Genomic DNA, 19,499 nt, shown 5'->3' on the forward strand with positions numbered 1-19,499 from the left:
TTCAATAATGTGTAATTACTTTAATTATCTGTACCTTTGATTCTCCCAAATGTCTCTTTGATTTGTTTTTAGGATTTAAGATAAACACTCCATACTTTGAAAAAAGAAACTTTTGAAAAGCCAGAATAATCACAAATTAAAAAAAAATCAAAGATTTTTAAGAATGCTTCATTGCTTTTTATGATATAATATATTCTGAAATCGCACATAATTTAAAAAATACTTGAAGAATCAAGCATTTTTGTGCAATTTAGGAAACAAGTGGCATATTTACAGCCAATCAATAATTCGGTAATTATTCAGATTTAATTGTATTAAATTGATCTAACTGATTTTGAGTCAATTAATAACCTTTTTAAATTCCTATATAGTTACATTTTTCATTCGTTGCATTTCTGTTGAAATGTTTTTCTGCAGAATTTTATTTATCTTTAGATGATTCTTCACTGTTCAGTGAATAAATTAGTTAAAAAGGTCAGTGTTATTTGCAAGCGCAATTCAGTGAAAATTTCCGTTTATCACCGAAAGAGAAAATTTGTCTGAGTCTTAGGATGGAATAATATTTAAAATGTAAATTTTAGTAAAATATCGTTAAGTACTTTTTATGCACACACATAGACAATGAAAAATAAACACAACATATCAGATATAATATTTTATATCTTCTCATCCATTTTATTAGCTTTTCTTGTAATAAAGAAGAATATTATAATCGAATAAAGACATAAGAAACTTGAAAATACTCCTTTTACATACTTGTAAGCATCATATGAGACCTACAGCTAAACAAACATATCGAATCAGTTACCATTACATGCGGGTACTTCACATCAGACAATTGAAAAAGCTTTCACTTTAACAATAATACCTTTAAATATTTAAGTAATGAAATGTATACTATGATATCGTGTAAAAGTCGTATGATGGACAGTTTCATAAACTGGAAAATAAACAAGAGCAATGATGTCACTGCCCAAGCTCCTGTCTACTTTTAGAAATTTTACAGATTTGTTCTCTGAATCCTGAAAATTAGCAGTTTCCTATTGAATGACTGAATAAGTGTATACCGCTAATTGAAATAATAATTTGACCCTTTCAGCAGCAGAAGTTCGTCTGAATAGAAGTTCAAGTTTCAGGTGTCTGATAATAGGTTTTGATTGTTTCGATTTCTACAGCAAATGTTTTCTGAAAAATTGTACAAGAAGGCTAAATGAGTTCAGTTCAGAATAGGTTGAATTAATTTACTGTCTGTGCTGATTCAGAGCTTCCGACCATTCTATTAACTCTTTTCCGACTTAATAGAATACTGGTAATAAGATTACATCTTATTGGAATTATTATGTAAAATTCTTCATAAAATACCTCAGCTTAATTAATTAGGTAAATGTTTTATTTCAATTTAAATATTTTATTTGTGAATTTTGGTTTTTGTACTTGTGTTTATGTGAACATGTCTTTGTTATTTCACATTCACATACGTGTGTATGTATATATGTTTGTTTGCATGCGTATACCTAATACGTATGCATTCAAACAGAAGACGTACCGTATAATAAGGTTACCATGTAAGTATAATAATGCATACATTTGTATATAACTTTCAGAAAAAATCACATTTCACATTATATATATATATGTACGTATACAAATAATGATACATTTGTATTTACTCGTAACCTATCCAGCTATATATATATAATTGTGTACACATATTTGCATATAGTATAAACATATACATATATATATACAGACAAGCAGAACTTTCTTCTAACTCATATATCTGTCGATCGAGGATATCCGAACGTAATGTATTGAGCGTAACTGTAAATAAGTAAGTACATGAAAATAAAACACGAACTTATAGGAAAGCATGGCCATGGGTTTTGTGTTTTTATTAATAGCGTATTTTAACCCTCCGCCAAACATAAGCCTGAAACTTTCTAGCAAAGTTAATTCCGTTAGCGGGGCCACCTGGCCGACATGCAAACTGTTCCAGTGGATCGGCTGCCCCGCCGTCGGAGTAAAGAAAGAAAGCATACTTTAATTCAATGGAATTTTACTATAAGCCTAAATATTCAATTTTGGTCATAAGGTATCTTTACAATAGATCTTGGATACCATATTTAGCTGCAAAATAATATTTGATTGTTGTCTTCTACTCTATCTTGCTGAAAATAGCGAAAATTAATTCAGTTTAACTAAAATAAAGTATATTCTCAGTTATACGTAACAATATGTACCACAAATCTATAATTCCTACATTGTACTTTAGTGGGATGTAAGATGGAACACATACAATGTACATATATTCGGACAAAATAAGTACATATATTCATCCATCCATATCTAACTACACATACACATACATGATCATGCACATACAACTGCATATACCCACGCACATGTATAAAATATATTTGAATGTATATAGTAGGATAGAGTTCTCAAACTAAATGTTATATCATTCAACCAAATAATGGTAAAAATTGAATTTGTAATTTGCAGTAGTATAAGGAATGCTGTCCTGTAAATCTGTTACCGTGACTGCTACCATAATTTAAGCGCGAAAGATATTATAGATTGACTGCCAGTTAAATTCTTTTGAGATTTCGTATTTAGAATTTACTCGTCGCTCATGTTATTTACGACATTTTCGTTTTATTTATATTTCTAAAGATGTGCCTAGAATTCCGCCAGACGGCAATAAAATACAAATCAAGGGTTATGTATAACTGTGTTTTTGAATGAGGTTTATTCAAAGTATATACTTAAATAAATTTCATCAACCAAATATACGAATTACTAGAATAATATCGACCCATCTTTGTTAAGGTAATTTAGATCCTATTGTGTATGCACAAAGTGACTGGAAAGTGATGAATAAATCACTCGTATGCACAATACGATTGTAAAAAATGTTAAATTTTGTAATAAATTTGTAGTTGTGTGTTCAACAAAATGTTATATTAACAATTTCTGCTATATAAAGGCAAATTCGTGCAACGTATGCTCAATGTTTCTGTAACTTGTGTTTCTGAAAAGAGTAAATGTAATATTTTTGCAACTCATAACTTACCAAGTCTTTATTATGATTGTATTATTATATTTTATTTATAGGGAGTCTTTATTATGATTGTATTATTACATTTTATTTATATGGATTATACTGTGCTGTAATAAGCTTTGCAGTTATTTGCAGTTAAAAATTAAAAATGGTTTAAGCAAATTTTTAAAGGTGTATAAATTCGTTGTATTTTGAGAGCATTTAGCCACACAAGACTAGTACTAGGGTAAATTAAAACAAAATTTTCTTCGGGTATTGCAAAGACGGGATTACAAAATTGGTTAGCGTTGTTTACGAACTTATTAAAAATGCATAGATGACGTATTTAATAAAAATGCATAGAGTGTGTCTAAGTTTAACATAGGGAAAATAAGCTTGTAAAGTGCTTTTGCGAAGCTTGCATAATGAAAATCGCTCAGCGACATTATGCAGCTGAGAATATTTTACTTTATGAACCCATATTTTAGAATGTGTTATTATACTGATGTAAGGAGCAAGGGCTTAGTAATCACCATTATTGACCTTCAATAAGAATGTTAAGCAGAGAACAGTGTTTAGCAAATCTAAGGCACACTTTAAAAGTAAGTTTTCAGTGTCCCAGAATAATAAGTTTCTGATGGTTAATTTTCATCCCAAGGATGCAAATGCCAGCGCAAAACGTGCTGTTGGTGAAGTTTTGGAAAGAGGGACAACTCGTTTACCAAAAGAATTCTCCTTCTTCTTCTTGGGGCAGAAAGCCCCCAACAATTTGTCACAATACAGTGTTGAAAACTGTCATCGACTTCTTGATGTGTTCATCCTATCAAAAGAAAGAAATTATTTTGGGTAATGCAGTCACAAGCACTAGAACACGGATAATTAAAATTTTTCTTTATAAAGAGAAATACAGATAAATTTATGTTATTTGTTTTATGCATTAGCCACTTTGATTAGCATAAACACCATTAAAAAGCATTTACCGAAAGAAGTTAAAAAATGCATACGTTTACACATTAGTTACTATAAATATGGAAACTATATATATTAAGCACGAGTACCTAAAAAAAAGGGCATCATTTAGTCAACAATTAATCACATAAGAATCTATCAATTTACATAAGCTAACCGGAAAGAAAAAATAATTTATTATAAGACCTCGAAATAAGTTTATAAGAATCAATTTATAAGTATGTCTGGCAATATGTTTGGATGGAATGAAACACAAACGCTCGACGGGTTCTTTTTTGCCTTCGAAAAACGGAATTTGTTCGTGTTGTACAATTTTGCTTTGGTTTGCACTCCAGAATAATGTGAAATATTGCAACAATCACATGGCGAAGATACTTTACCATAATCGATAACATTTTATTACTTACATTAATATTCTTTTGTAAACTTCTATATACACTCTTTTGCAAAATAATCGAAGCACCGAGAAGGAATTTTGCGATCGTGACGAAATTTGGTATGCAATAAAATCTTGATCGAACATGCAAGTGATCAAAATTTCAAGGCAAATGAACAGGAATAGCGATCATGTCGCGCATTTCTAGTTCGCATTTCGCAAAGAATAAAATTAGTAACAGTAGCGGAAAATTTATCTTTTTTTTTTTTTTTGTTTGTTTGTTGATGTCATTGTAATTCCGTAAAGAAGCAACTAAAGATGTCATTACGACAATATCGAAGACCTTGCAGACAACTAAACGACTTCGAATGTGGTCGCATTGTAGGGTTGTGTGAAGCTGGATTGTCATACCGAGCAACAGGCCGCCACCTGCAGCGTACAGACACTGCTATACAAAGATGTTGGCAGCAATGGTTGCTACAAGGAAATTGCCACGAAATGAAGGCTCTGGAAGGCCAAGGATCACAAATGCGAGGCAAGATAGGATGATTGTTCGCCAGCCCCGAACCGCCCCAACGGTATCATTGTCGACTATTCAACGCACTACAACCACATCTATACCTCCCGTGGTACCGTCCATCATTTCACGGCGCTTGTCTGAGGTGGGGTTACGCTCACAGAGGCTTTTAAGACGTTTGCCTTTGACTCCACAACATCGGCGGAGTCTCTGGACTGGTGTGGCAGCCGATCATCATGGCTGCCATCAGACCGGCATCGTATAGTGTTCAGCGATGAATCCCACTTCACTCTTGAAGCAGATGACCACCGTGTTCGTGTCTGGAGGCCAGCGGTCCCAATCAGCCTTTGTTTTGCAAAGGCATACAGCCATAACCCCTGGTGTGATGGTGTGGGGCACTATTTTTTATGACAGCAGGTCATCTTTAGTCATCCTCCGTACATCTTTAACAGCTCCATGATATGTTGATACCATCCTGCGGCCGGTTGCATTACGCTTCATGACACGTCATCCTGAGGCCATTTTCTAACAAGATAATGCCAGGCAACATACCGTTCGCATATCTTTGGACTGTCTGCGTGCGGTTAATCCTTGCCCAGCAAAGGCACCAGACCTTTCACCATTCGAGCATGTCTGGGACATGGTAGGCCGCTAGATTCGGGCACCACAAAATTTCGCAGATCTGGAGCGACAACTGATGAATGCCTGGCAGAAATGTTCCACAGGATGACATTAGGAACCTCTACTTCTCCTTGCCTCGACGAATTCAAGCATGCATTGCCACCAGGGGCGGTTTGCCCAACTACTAATTTGAACACTTAATGGGTGATTATGAGCCGCGAACAGATACTATGGCCTTGATTTTTTAATCATTTTATTATCTGTGTGTGATCCATACACATATTCAGTTTCGTCAAAAGCAACCACTTCCTTCATGGCGCTTCGATTTTTTTTTTTGCAAAAGAGTGTAGTTTAACTTTTCTTAATTGCGTAGACATTTGAATGACACCCCACCGAATTTGTTACGTCATAATGACACTAAATAAAACTTCAATCAGAACTTTTACAGACGAATTTTAAAACTGTTATTAATTTGAAAAAAATTCGCTTTAATAGTGTTCGGATTTCTCTATAATAAACTAGCACATCAAAACTTTCAACATGTAACTCAATTTTCTTAATAAAAACTATTGTTACTCCCATAACATTTTAAGCACAGAAAATGCCTATCTTGATCTGATTCACTTAAACTTCTCATGATCATAGTTATGATCTTTATTACAGTAATATATTTGCATAGTTGCTGAAATAATAGCAGTTGTAGAAATTATAGCGTAGGCTTGTTACAAAATGAACTATTACCTGGTAAAATACGTTAATTAAAACTTTTGGGGCATTTTTTCCCCCTTCAGCAGTAATCAAATAACAACCGATTTTAATTTTCTTCTCTTTCTGAATCTTCAGTTTTAGATTTCAGATTAAAATGGTTTAAAAGAACTTTTAAAGGGTAACTTAGTGTCCTTATATTATTTGAAAGAAATGCGTTATGTAATATGTAATAAAATGCCAATATTTTAAGTTGTAGAGTATTATTTAAGTTTTTAACCCGTTATTTTATGTTAATTTTCTTTTCTGTCAGCCTCGTTTCCATTTCCCTGCAGAATGTAAATTTCTAGCTCACGCGATAGTCAAATTAGACAGAATGAAGAAAATACTTAAAGGAAGGTTTTGGAGGGTGAAATAGGAGAATGTTCTGCCTGCTTGAAGGCCACGTCGCTAACTTTGTTTCTCTAGAGATCAGTATTCTGCGGCGTTGATGTATTCTTGCTATTAAGTTGTTTACGCAGACTTCGTTAAAAGACAGCTTGCGCGTTAGTTAAACTGTGAATCCATTAGTCTATACTTAAATTTCATTAGTTTTAATTCATCCATTATCTTTGATTTAAAGTCAAAGATATTGGCTTTGACTTTGGAAGATATTGGCAAGCACGAGTTGGTGCCGACTGTTAAAATTGATTTGGGTTAATAAAAGTGTCCTTTACACCCTTTCCTTGTCTCTATGGTACTTACATCGTAACAACTCACCAATTGTCTTTCAGGGTTCTTATTCTAATTTTAAGAAGCCCAGATCCTATAAAACTTTTGATGATGAGGTTTAAATTCTGTTCTGGGATTTCTTTATAAAAAGAAAACGAAAAGCATAAAACACATTCTACTAATCAATAATGGCTGGCTGCATGGGCGTTTTCGTGGTTTTCCCCATGTGTAACGTGTATACGAGCCAGTTTCCCTTAGAAAGTCCTCCACGAAAGGCATTCCTCCCCTTAGGCAGATAGCCCTAGTGTGCTTTGCCGTAATTAAATACACCATCACACCACACCAATAATATAGTTCTTTATATTATATTAATATGTTCTGTGCAATCTTATTTTATATTTACAATATTTGCAACCCACTTTCAACATTTCTGTCTTAAAGAGGAATACAATAAAAAACTATAAAAGTAACTTAAATTTTGGGAATTAATTCATATTATCTCAGCTTTAGTTTCGAATTTCATGGCTTTTATTTTCTGGTATTTAAGAATAATGTTAGCTTTAAATTAAAGAAAACTTTCATAGACCTCTATTGATTCCTTCAAATATTAATTTTGCATTAGCGAAAGTTGGAAATGGGAATTATGTCGAAAAAACAAATACCGTTTCATATTTATTCTGACATTCTTTTGCTCATTTCTAAGATTAATTTAATCATTAGAGCGAGCTTTATACATCATTATGACTGAAATATTTATGCCTCATGGCGTTTTGTCTTTCATTTCCGCGACTTGCTCTGGGTCCAATTAAATCCTTCGAAGCAGCTCTGCTTAACGGGTTTGCAAATTAGTGGTTGTTTTACCTCGCGGCATAAGAGAATATAATATTATTAAAATAAAATAAATATTTCGTTAAGTAGCTTCTCCTCGCAAAAGCTTTAGCTTTCAAAAATATTTTTCGTTGGAGTAAAATTTTTAAATTCTCTCTCTTTCATTAGCGTTAAACATGTTTCCGAAAAAGTATTTTAAAAACTCTCAGGAAGAATTAATTTGCTTTATTATTTTATTGTTCCTGTATTTACAGCAGTAATTTAAAAAGCGGCCTGAATTTTTCTTTTTTTAACTATGTCAAACATCTGGCTAATTTTTCTCGCAAAGAATTCATTGGTAAAACTGCACTGAGAAAAATAATATGTCATTTTAGAGAAATGGGAACTTCAATCACACGATTAAAGATTCAAGATAAGCATTTTTAACTTCAGAACTTATTTTTAAAGTTATTTACTAATTTAAGTTATTGGAATTCACCAGTAAATAAAAAGCAATGCTAATTGTTTTGTTATATCAATACCCACGAAATATTTGGTTGCGCGTTTGTACATCAGAACGATATCGTTTCGCCATGTAATCCTCTCACTTTAATTTACGTCTATAATTAAAACAACCTAATCTTTGTCTGGAATGAAAATAGGTTTTTTTTAATCAGATATGTAGCATTTTACGACATTCAAGTTAAAAAAAAAAAGAGTTAACAGGACGTAATGCCATACTGACGCAGCACTTTTGTCTTGATGTAATCTCTTTCCTTTTTTGGTCATCCTCACTTTCTTCTTCCTTTTATTTTCTTTCTTCTTCCTGCAGATATATTTGAATAAATGGAAATTTCATGCTTTGTCTTCTTTTCCTTGTCATAATCAGAAATTCAGGTTTTTTTCTCTGTTTCTACATCGATCCGTAACAATCACAGAAAAAACAGCACCGTTTGCTATATACGATACTCGAAATACGTTTGATGTCAGATGCAAAGCTGTAGTTTGGTAACCGAATTTCTCTTCATCTATCACTTTTGGATTTAAAGTGAATCTAAACACAATACATTTACAATGTCCCTTGAAATATATAAAATACAAAAATAATCTCGAAGCAAAATCGGAAGTAATTATGAATTTTACTATACATATATATTATGTATACCTTATTTCTTCACTTAGCTTTATCTATAAGTAAGTAATAAAACTGCAAAAAAAATAAAATCTTCATTTTTAAGGTATTGTTAACCCAAAACTGTTATAAATTCGAGTAATTCAAAGACATTGCAATTATTAAAAATGTCAGCTTATGTTGGGGGGAACTATTAAGTTGTTTGAAGAAGTATGCATCTCAGGAAGTTATCTCAGCAATGCGATGGGATATTGATTCCATTAAATAGCACCTAAAAATAAAGAATTTTATTCTTACCTGAGAACAGGAATCCATAAACTCTTCCATAGTTACAACTCCATCTTTGTTCAAATCCAGTTTCTGAATGAAAATATGCACACGTTACGTTGCACTACTAATCAATATACGTATATCCATAACAGAATTAAAAACGGAAAACAAAATGCTGTGAAACTTATATATTTATTTATTCAAAATATTATCAACTGTAGGCTCATAGAAAGAACCGAAGTAAGGAGACTTTGTAACGGAACGTGTAATCGGAAATGGCGCATTGAGATGATACAGGACTCTTGTCCGTTTACGTCTACAACCCGTAGATAAAATGCATTTGGCAAGCTCCTTTTTGGTGTAGAGAAGCCTACATCTCGAAGTTTGAAGGAGTTAAGACTATTTACTGCAGCAGAGCTCTTTTATCTACTTTTGAAAAATGTCTCTTAACACGGACATTCCATTACAAAGTCTACTTATTTTATTGCCGTTATATTTTTGCTAGATATTTTTGGATCACCCTGTATATTTTGAGAAAGGTAATGACATTTCAACAAAATATTTCATTAAATGTTATTTGCGTATCAAAATACCTGTTTATTCCAAAGAACTGATATTCTACATTTTTTATTAGCAAATAATTTAATTAACAAGTACTTCATTGAACAAATAAAAAGCAGTTAAGATTTGAGCTTGAAGCAACAGTAACCGCTATTAAAATTAGTCATTTATGTTTTGTCAGCCTATTGCTGAATAATTGATACATTTTTTCTGAAGTGTATCTGATTTTTCCAGTTTCATATTTGCTTCTGCAAATTATTTAAGAAATAGGGATATATGTACATATTAATAACAGGGAAAGAAGATTGAATTTAATGTAATAAGTAGATAAATATATGAATATGCTTGGTATAATTTTACTTGAATTGTTTTATTAGTTATAATAGGCTATTTTTTTATCTTTATTAATTTTAATAGGCTTGAATTGTTTTACTAATTTAATAATAAAATATACTTTTAAGAATTTAATAATAAAAGTCTTTTTGTTAATTAATGAAATCATTTATTATAATGAAATACTAAAAATAGTTACTTGAACCGAAATGGGGTTTTGCATTTCCGATTTTGATAAATTTATATTTTCTTAGTGCTAAATTTTTATAAAACCTTTGCTCACAATTTGCTAAATAATTTTATCTACTCAGAAAATATCCCACCTTTGTCCAATTCTAATGCAATTAGCTTCACTTTAATGTGCGCTCACTTTTAAGTTAGCACCACGATACCTCATTAGAAAAATCCCTTAGCTTAAATTTAGTAGCCTCAAAGCAAGCCAAATTTTGATTTTAAGTGTATAAATACCTGAAAGACTCGTTCCACGTGATCCTGCGTAGTAAACTCTTCTAAAGGAGGATCCATTGTCTTTCCCATCATGTCATAAATAGATGTGACAATTCTACTCATTTCATCTTTTGTGATGTAGCCATCGCCATTAATGTCATAGAGACTGAAAACCCACCTAAGTTTCTCTTGTAGCGATCCACGGGCAAGCACCGAAAGTCCAATTACAAAATCCTAAAAGCATTTGAAGTTGGTTAATCACAAAATCCTAACACATTTGGGATATTAACACTTATTAAAAAGGATAATGTACGAAAATTCAGATTGTAGCTTTTAAAATGTAAACTTTCTTTCTTAAGTAATGAAAAACACTTCACTTTTCATCTGTGTGGAGTGAAAGAGAGCATGTATCATTTTTATTACGAAAAATGTAAATTTCTGATATTAAACAAACATCCGCTTGAATTAAAGCTATGCACTATGAATTTCGAAACAGCAGGTACTTCCATCAGCAATTGCTGTTGCCATTATAAATGTACTATGCACACGCATTTGAAAAATAACAGTGTTGAAGAAAGATTTCAAACAATTGATCATGCAGTAAATCTCAAAACGGAAGTACCAAAAAAAAAAATGTTTTAAATTAGTTTTCTAGAAATCTGTACAAATGTGACAAACAATGAAAAGCATTTATAATACACGATGCTGAGTGCATTTATAATGGAAGATTAAATTTAGTAATGTTAATATTTGTTGCACGAAATGCAAAACATTTACTAATCAGACAATTTTCATGGACTTTATTATAATAAATTAAAAAGTTCAAACGTTTACGAAATTAATTTTAATAAAAGAACGACTTATTCCTTTTTCTATCTAGGTTTCATTTAATTAATCTCTCCTGCCATTTTTTCTCTTAAACAGTGTGAATAATGTAAATGATCTAGTAAGTAAAATTGCTAAGGAGGAAGTCAGTAGAAATATTTTGGATCTGACCCGTTTTTAAATAGCAAGACTTGAACTAATTTTCCCTCTTTCGCCACCGTGACATGTGTTTGTGAAACATTAAGTAACTCTCTAAAGATATATCCAAATTCCAAGAAATTTAGTTTAATTCATTCCATTTAAGTTTCTGGAGGATTGAAGATTAATTATACTGAAAGTAAGGTGAAAGTCAAGAGCGCCTTTACTACTAGGCTTTGGTTTTATTGATAAATAAATAAATATATATATATATTTACATACTGTTATCTATTAATATATCTATCTATATATATATTTACATACTTTTATCTATTAATATATCTATATCTATATATATTTACATACTTTTATCTATTAATCTATCTATCTATCTATCTATCTATATCTATATCTATATCTATATCTATACATATCAATGAACTTAAAAAATTTAAATAAGAACTCAACAATCATCAAGACAAACTATAATATAAAATAAAGTGCGAAAAGGAAAAACTATACAAAATTATAAAAATATAAAAACTGAACTTCAATTCAGAACTCATCAGAGAAAAATGAATTAAAGTTTCATAAAAGTAAATTTATATATTTCGAAAACATGTTTCGGACTTCTGGTTCATACATATATTTCATTTGAGATCAAAAACCGAAAAAGGTTCAATTAAATTTTCATTAAAATTCATTTAAAACCAAAAATCGAATCTCAAATGTATCGAGAATTTTCCCTACACGCTTTCGAAACACTTGGAAAAAAGGGAAAAACTTTACATTGTGATATCTAAATATATACATATATTTTAATATATAAAAAGTGTATTTATATATACTTTTAATTGTTACACTTTGCGCGTCTAGTTATTACTTAATTCTGGTTGTAAAAATATGTTACTATGCGATCTATAGTGACTCTTTTGTGCTATGTTTGTGAACCAGAAACTGGTTGAAGATAGACTGAATTTTTTTTAATAAAATGAATTTTACCCTTGACATTTATATGAAGCAAATATTCACTGAAAGGCACTAGAAAGGTTCTGAAATAAAGACAGCAAAATAGCAAGAAAATGATATTTTGAAAGCATTACTTCGGAATTAATGTGTTCATTTTTAACTGTGGGAAAAGTAAGTTGTATTGTCTATTTGAGGTATGAGTTACTATGCGATGCTAAAATTATGTTAGCATTAATTTAATTTTAAGATGAGTATATTAGATAAGTATTAAATTTATCATGAAAAGTCGCAAGAGAACTAACGGCTTTTGGAAAGCGGCCTTCATAAAAGACTAGCTTTTATAGTATGTCAGGAATGAGGGAAATCAAACAGACGCTTCTTTTGCATGTCTGTTTCACTAGGAATAGTACCCAAAATGAAACTACTATCAGTGTTGAGAGATCTCATCAGTTCGGTTGCTAGATCTAATAAGTGAAACTAATAAGTGAAACTAATTGGCATATTTATTCACATTGAGCAGTGCTAATTGAAAGCTTAAGCAAACTATTTTGTACTTGTAAAAATGTTAGAATTTGGAAGTCCATTTATTTTCTTGATTTTGAATGAATGAGATTAAAATTTTATTGCATATAATCTTTTCAGATGCTTTTGATTTTGCGTTAAATTTTATTTAAATTTAAATTTTGCATTTACAGAAGTGCATTAAATTTTGGGCTTTATGAATGGATCTTTTAATATCTTTCAATTGACAGAAAGAAAATATATCCTCTTTCATTTCCATTTTACGTAATATATTAAAAAAATATCAGAGTAACGAATTTAATAGATTTTAACAGTATAATAAAAAATGTATTCAGAATTAAATTCTTTTTCGAATAGAACATAAAAACATTATTATTTGAAATACTCTATACATTAAGATAACAGCTGCTCATATTTCTATTTCTGACTAATAAGTTATGAAAGATTAACCACTGAGGAAGTTACTTTTTACATTTAAATTCATAAGAGTTCCACTCATCATTATATCGGTTTCCATGAAACTATAATAGATAGATATTTCTAAAATGCCCTAAAAACAGTTACGGGTACACCGCAGCTCAGTGGGAAAGCGGTGTTAGATTTATGGCACTATTTTGCATTTTTTAAGGTTTCTTGCTATGTAACAGACTTTCTAACTCTGGCGTCTCAAAATCTATTTGTTAAAATTAACAAATGCGATAGCGTTTAAATTCCGAAGTACGTTATTATGAAATGAATGCTTTCATGCTGGAAAATAAAATAAAACTCGGGAGTAAACTGATTCAGAAATAATTTTAGGAAATTAATGCGTTCAAACATGAACCATTAATTATGTGAAATTAAATAAAATCACATAAAACATAGGATAAAATTGTAAAGAATTATAATCATGAAAGCAGTACAAAAGAATTACGAAAATTAAATACCTTTTCCATTATGAAAAGGTGTTTGCTCATGAGCACGGAAAATAAACATTATGAGCTAATTAAAATTGATTGCAGTTAAGATATCAGTTTTACACGTTCAAGTGTATGTATTTTTAAATGAAGATTATTTTTCTAGTGTAAAAATATTCTTCTATGAAAACACGTGAAAATTTTCATTTCGAAAGACATTTTGGAACCTTAAAATAACATCCTAAATTTCATAATTAATATCTTACCTTAAACATAAAATAAATCAGTATTAATCAGCAGAAGAAAACCGTTATGAAGAATTTGGGAAAACGCTGAATATTTGCTTTAAAAATGTCTTCATAAATGTATCCGCTTAACGTAATTATTGTGTTGAAAAAAGTTAATGAAAGTTCTTAATGGAGACTCTGTCAATAAAAAGAAAAGTTTTTCTTTGTAAGCAAAGCAAAACAAAATATCAAAATAAAAAGTGCGTTAAAAAGAATGGAACTACGAAGGGGAGAAAAAGGGGAAATAAGGGAAGGGGAATGGAAAGGAAGATTGCTACTGTGCATTTTCTTTTCTTTGTTTTAAATTTTACTGCAATTTTATTTTTAAATTTATTGGATTTTCACTCAAATGGCTCTCAGCATATATTCACTGAATATTTAATTACAATGCGGTTTATATCACTCAACCAATAAATTGTCTCTTATTAAAAATTTATATAAATACTATCAAGAAACAAAACTAAAATTTTTACCACTACATGTTGTGCGGGGCGTTTAACACAAATCAAAGAACAATACATACAATTATATCATTGAAATGCATTTTCATATTTACACTATTGAAAAGGAACATAATAGTAGATAGTTCATGGCATCTATCCAGACACTTCTGAAATTATTCTAAAACTATGGTTTTGCATGCACAAATAGTAAATACACTCATTCAAGTATCATTAAGGGCATACTAATGCTGTCACTTCAAGCTAGACTCTGAAAAATGAGAAATGTTTTTGATATACGTACAATGCTGCTTTGAAAAGTACATAATATTAAGCACTTTTGTGAAACTTCACTGCATGTATAATATACTCTGGGATTATCTGATCTGTCATGTTATTCTTACATTATGTAATTCTGTCACCATTAAACTCTTCTGTTTTATTACGTAACACAAATATGCTTCATATTGTAGTAAGATTATTTTTTTTTCATTGACCCAATGGTAGTTTCTAGGTATGCAATCGAAGTATTCGTGAATACTGATAGGCTAATGAGAAGTATCGAAACTTATCTGGCAGATTAAAACCCCCATTTTGATCATTTTTCGTTTTGAGAAGGATGTTAAGCTAGATTTTTCTGAAACAAAAAGTAATATGAGGCGTGTTTAGTCAGGATATTCAATTAAATGAGAAACGCTAAGAATTTAATATAGAACAAGTGTAGAGACATTAGGTATTTTGGAAGCAGGAAAGATGAAAAATCTGCAACGTCTTCGCCGGGAGCCGAACCACGGACCTCTGGAATACGCGTCCAGCGTGCAGACCACCACACCACGAAGGCATGTCAAGAAGGCGGGAGTAATACCTTATACAAAAATGGCTATTCGATAGCTTAGCATTATCGCAAGGTACGTATTATGGTTCAGTAAATATATTTTAAAGCTATGAATTTGTTAAAATTTTAGGTAACACTTTTACTGAAAGGAACGTATAAACTATTATAATTTACCGTATTTCGAAGCGTTTGTCGGAACCGGTGGTAAGCCCACCACCGGCCTAAAGGTATCGCTAAACACTAGTAGTTCGGTCCGGGGCTCGTATCCCGGCGAACACGATGACCGCATGGGCGTTTTTGTGGTTTCCCCATGTGTAATGTGTATGCAAGCCAGTTTACCCAAAACCGTCCTTCACGAAGTCATCCCTCCACTTAAGCAGATAGCCCTCGAGTGCTTTGCCATAGTTAAATAAACCAAACGAAACCAGAACCGATGGTACATCAGTTGCAGCGTTGGGACTTCCAATATTTCTTTCTTAACAATTTTGCAATTTTGGTAATAATTGTAATAATCGTGGTAACAATACAACACATTTTATAGCTCCACATCCGCAAATTATTTATTTTCTTTCAAATCCGTCGGAAATTAAAAAAAAGGATTTAAAGTTCCTTTCACTTTCATTCATTGTTCAGCTGTATTATGTAAAAAAAAATAACGATCAGTTTACTTAAAGTCTAGATCATAGGACTTATTAATATACTATACTGAAGCAAGCTGTTTTATCAATGAGGAGATGATAAATAGTTACGATGATATAACAGTGATTTGATAATGCAACTATTCATTTGCGAAATGCGTAAGGAGAGCTGTAAGAAATATTATTTTAATCAATTCATTAAGTTAATATTACTAGGAACTGATTAATTTGAATATTATTTTTTTCACTCAGTAAATGGTACTGCTAAGCATAATGATAACTATTTTAGCTGGCTTGTATTAAAAAAAAAATAAAAAGAGCTCTAAACTAACCGTGTGTATGCATTTGTTTCGAGTTTGTCTTTAAATTTCATTACTACTAAAGTTTTTAGTAGATTTCTCGTCCAGCAAAGAAGTTTCTAATTTTATTTAAAACGATTATGAAAAAAATGGCACGATGAAAAGGAAGGTAAAAATTTAAGATTTTATTAAACTACGGTCAAAATAGAATATTTTTGTTCAATGCGTAATAAAAATTCCATAATAATTAATATGTTTCGTACAATAATTAAACTTCCTTTTAAAGCGTATTTGATTTCGATTAAGATGGCTCTCGTTAATAAGTTAATCAAATTCTATAAATTGAATACAGATTAAGCATTCGGTTAGGTAACATCTTTCTAAGACCTGCTTTTCTACATGAACCTCATAAAATATTCTAATTTCTTAATGCTACCGCAAATACAAACCATTCCAATTCATTTTTTATGATAAATATTCTTCCTCCATCTGTCCGACACTATTTGTTAAACAGTTATTTGAACCTCTCGGTCATTTAGGTGCCTCATAACAAACAACGTCGGCCATAGGAGGCGATCGAACTGCAACCGTGAGAAGGATGAAGCTCCATTCCAGTGTCGATGGAGAACACTCCGATGGCCAGATCCAATAATCTTTTACCCCCTCGTCTTCTGCCAATCTTCCAAGAAAACTTTCTGACTGACAATAGTTTGAGTACCTTCCTGCCATCAAAGAGACAAACATCCATTTCTTCTTCGGGATTCAAATTTGAGCCCAAGAATCGGGTGCCTCAAGTCACAGTTGAGTCCCTCAAGTCCATGCTAACACGGCGGCTTTATGATAAATTTAGAAGCTTTAAAAATTAAACAGATCAATGACAGTGTTTTAAGATTTACGCTTGAAATATATGAAACTGATAATCTGATTTCTGTTTAGGCTTTGTTTCTCAAGGACTGCGTTTTAGATTACAAACTATTAGAAATTTGTTGAATAGTTTACTCCAATCATGTTTTTGATAAGATAAGGACTACGAATCTTAAACAAATATTTTTCAATTGCGATCCGCTACTGAATTGCGAAACCGTGACCTAAAACGCAGTAAACACGTATTTATATGTGAGTAGATTAGATTACATGCATGCAACGTTTTTACCAAAACAATTGAAGATTTTGATAAATATTTCCTATTCTATATATTGCTCAATTGTAATCAGTTTAAGTTGTATGAAATATGAAACAAATTACTGTTTAACGCTACGGATTTGTAAAACATGAAGGGGGGGGGGGAACTATAGTAGCAAAAAAGGACAGAATTTGCTGCATCTCTGGTTAACAAACCAATTATAGAATTTTATACTTATTAATGCTATTCACTATTTACATGAGTCTCAAAATTTAGTCTCTATTATTTAACAAAATTTTAGCTAAGAGCGCTATTCTTTTTATGTACAGCTAGGACATAGACAATAATTTTCACAACGCAGGAAACATTTTGAAGAGTATTTTAGAATTTTTCGATGCCACGAAACTGAAGGAATCCGCAATGCCCTATCCCCAGGATTCGAACTCAAGACCTCTCGAATATGCATGGAGCATGTTTCCAGTTACATCACGAAGGCAGAAAATGAGTTATAATTTAACCCATGTTTCGCATCCTATTTAGATAATTTTAGATTTTATTTGCTAAGATAGCTCTTAAATTCGACATGTTTTCTTCCTTCTTTCACATTCAGAGGGACACACCAGTTATCATGTGGATAAAAACCACTGAATACTGGAAGTTTCAGCCTGGAAACGATCGTTTGAAAAATAATTAGTATATTTGCAGGGATGGTTTTCACATTTTCTCCACATGTAACCAAATATGAGCTCGATTTCCATGGCATCTCAGATCGATCGATCTGTAAGGTAATTACTCCTTTCTTCCGTGTGCCTTTGTGGCGTAATAAGATATCACGTCCGGCTAGTAATTGGAAGGCCCGTATTTCGAATCCTGTGAAGGGCATTGCACATTTTCACATTTCATGCTCAGAGCCACTCCCGATTTGTTCTTATGTACGTTTCTCTAAATAATTATTAATTTTTCTTTAAATTTTTCATAGAATTTAATTTTATTGGGGATGAGGGAGTTACATGATTAAAACTTGTTTTCATGTCTAAAAAATAGGACATTTTATTTAGGGATTTGATGAAAAGCAAATAAATTCGTTTTTAACCTCATGCTAAATTCAAAATGTTAAGAAATATATGAAAGAGAAAACGTATATTGGGTAAACACTTTTAGTTAATATTATATTTAAACTAATAAAATATAGAGAATTAAGAACCTGTAAATACTACTTCTGTAATATATGATCTTATATATGATAATTTACATAATAAATTTACGACGAAATATACATAAGGAAATTAATTTCATTATGTATTAAATCTCGAAACTAAACATGTATCATAATTCAATACAGTTTGATCACCATGGTGATATTCATCTGATTCCGGATTCTAAGTTTTGTCTTTTTTCCATTAGCAAACTATACGGTCCAATGAAGCCTCTTTATTTTTATCCTTTTAACCTCGTTGTGCATAGGTGTTAAGTCAAACGATGGCTTACCGTGAATGTAATGGCACCCGTGTGATCCTGATCGAAGGTGTTGAATACATAATGAGCATACTGACTTGTGTCAGCACCTTTCGGGAAATACTGAGCGTATATTCCTTTAAAAGTCTCCTCACGAACCATGCCTGAGGGACACTCCTAAAATAGAAGATACTTCGTTATTTTAACTGGAGTTTAGCCAATTATAAGTAAGGTGCATCAAAATATTTTCATTGGAGGAATGTTTGTTCCTGAATGAAAAATCCCTCAAATCAGAAACATTAAGTTCTACAAAACTAATGTTTAGTTAATAACATAGGTTAAATTAAGTAGTTTAAATTGCGAAAGGTTGAAAAGTAAGGATCTAACTAGAGAAGAAATGTGAAATATAGTTCCGAAGTAAAATAATTTTAGAAGATGCATCATGAAATAAATAAAATTTATTGCTTTCTAACAACTGAGATTATAATCAAAAAGTGTCTGAAGCTATTTTAGAATCTTTCCGACTGAAATAATTTAACTTTCCGATTTCCATTGACCAAAACGGGAGTTTTAGAAATCT

General features: G+C 31.4%; 1 protein-coding gene across 4 annotated transcripts in view; it reads right to left on the reverse strand.

Annotated features, from left to right (window-relative positions):
* Positions 1–649: 649 nt before the first annotated feature.
* LOC118198574 (Kv channel-interacting protein 4-like) overlaps positions 650–19,499 on the reverse strand; it is a 247,878-nt gene continuing 229,028 nt past the window's right edge. For 3 of the 4 annotated variants that reach the window (XM_085808393.1, XM_085808394.1, XM_035370281.2), the window contains 4 exons: positions 18,953–19,096; positions 10,514–10,726; positions 9,179–9,241; positions 650–3,863 (listed from right to left, as the gene is read on the reverse strand). In XM_085808393.1, coding sequence (XP_085664519.1) covers positions 3,816–3,863; positions 9,179–9,241; positions 10,514–10,726; positions 18,953–19,096 — 468 coding nt within the window. In that variant the 3' untranslated portion in view covers positions 650–3,815. The remainder of the gene's footprint in view (positions 3,864–9,178; positions 9,242–10,513; positions 10,727–18,952; positions 19,097–19,499) is intronic. The other variant, XM_085808395.1, reaches the window with a different exon arrangement.

The sequence above is a fragment of the Stegodyphus dumicola genome, chromosome X1 (assembly GCF_044657685.1).
Source record: "Stegodyphus dumicola isolate Sdum_Otavi_A_Nest chromosome X1, ASM4465768v1".
NCBI classification, from domain to species: domain Eukaryota; kingdom Metazoa; phylum Arthropoda; class Arachnida; order Araneae; family Eresidae; genus Stegodyphus; species Stegodyphus dumicola.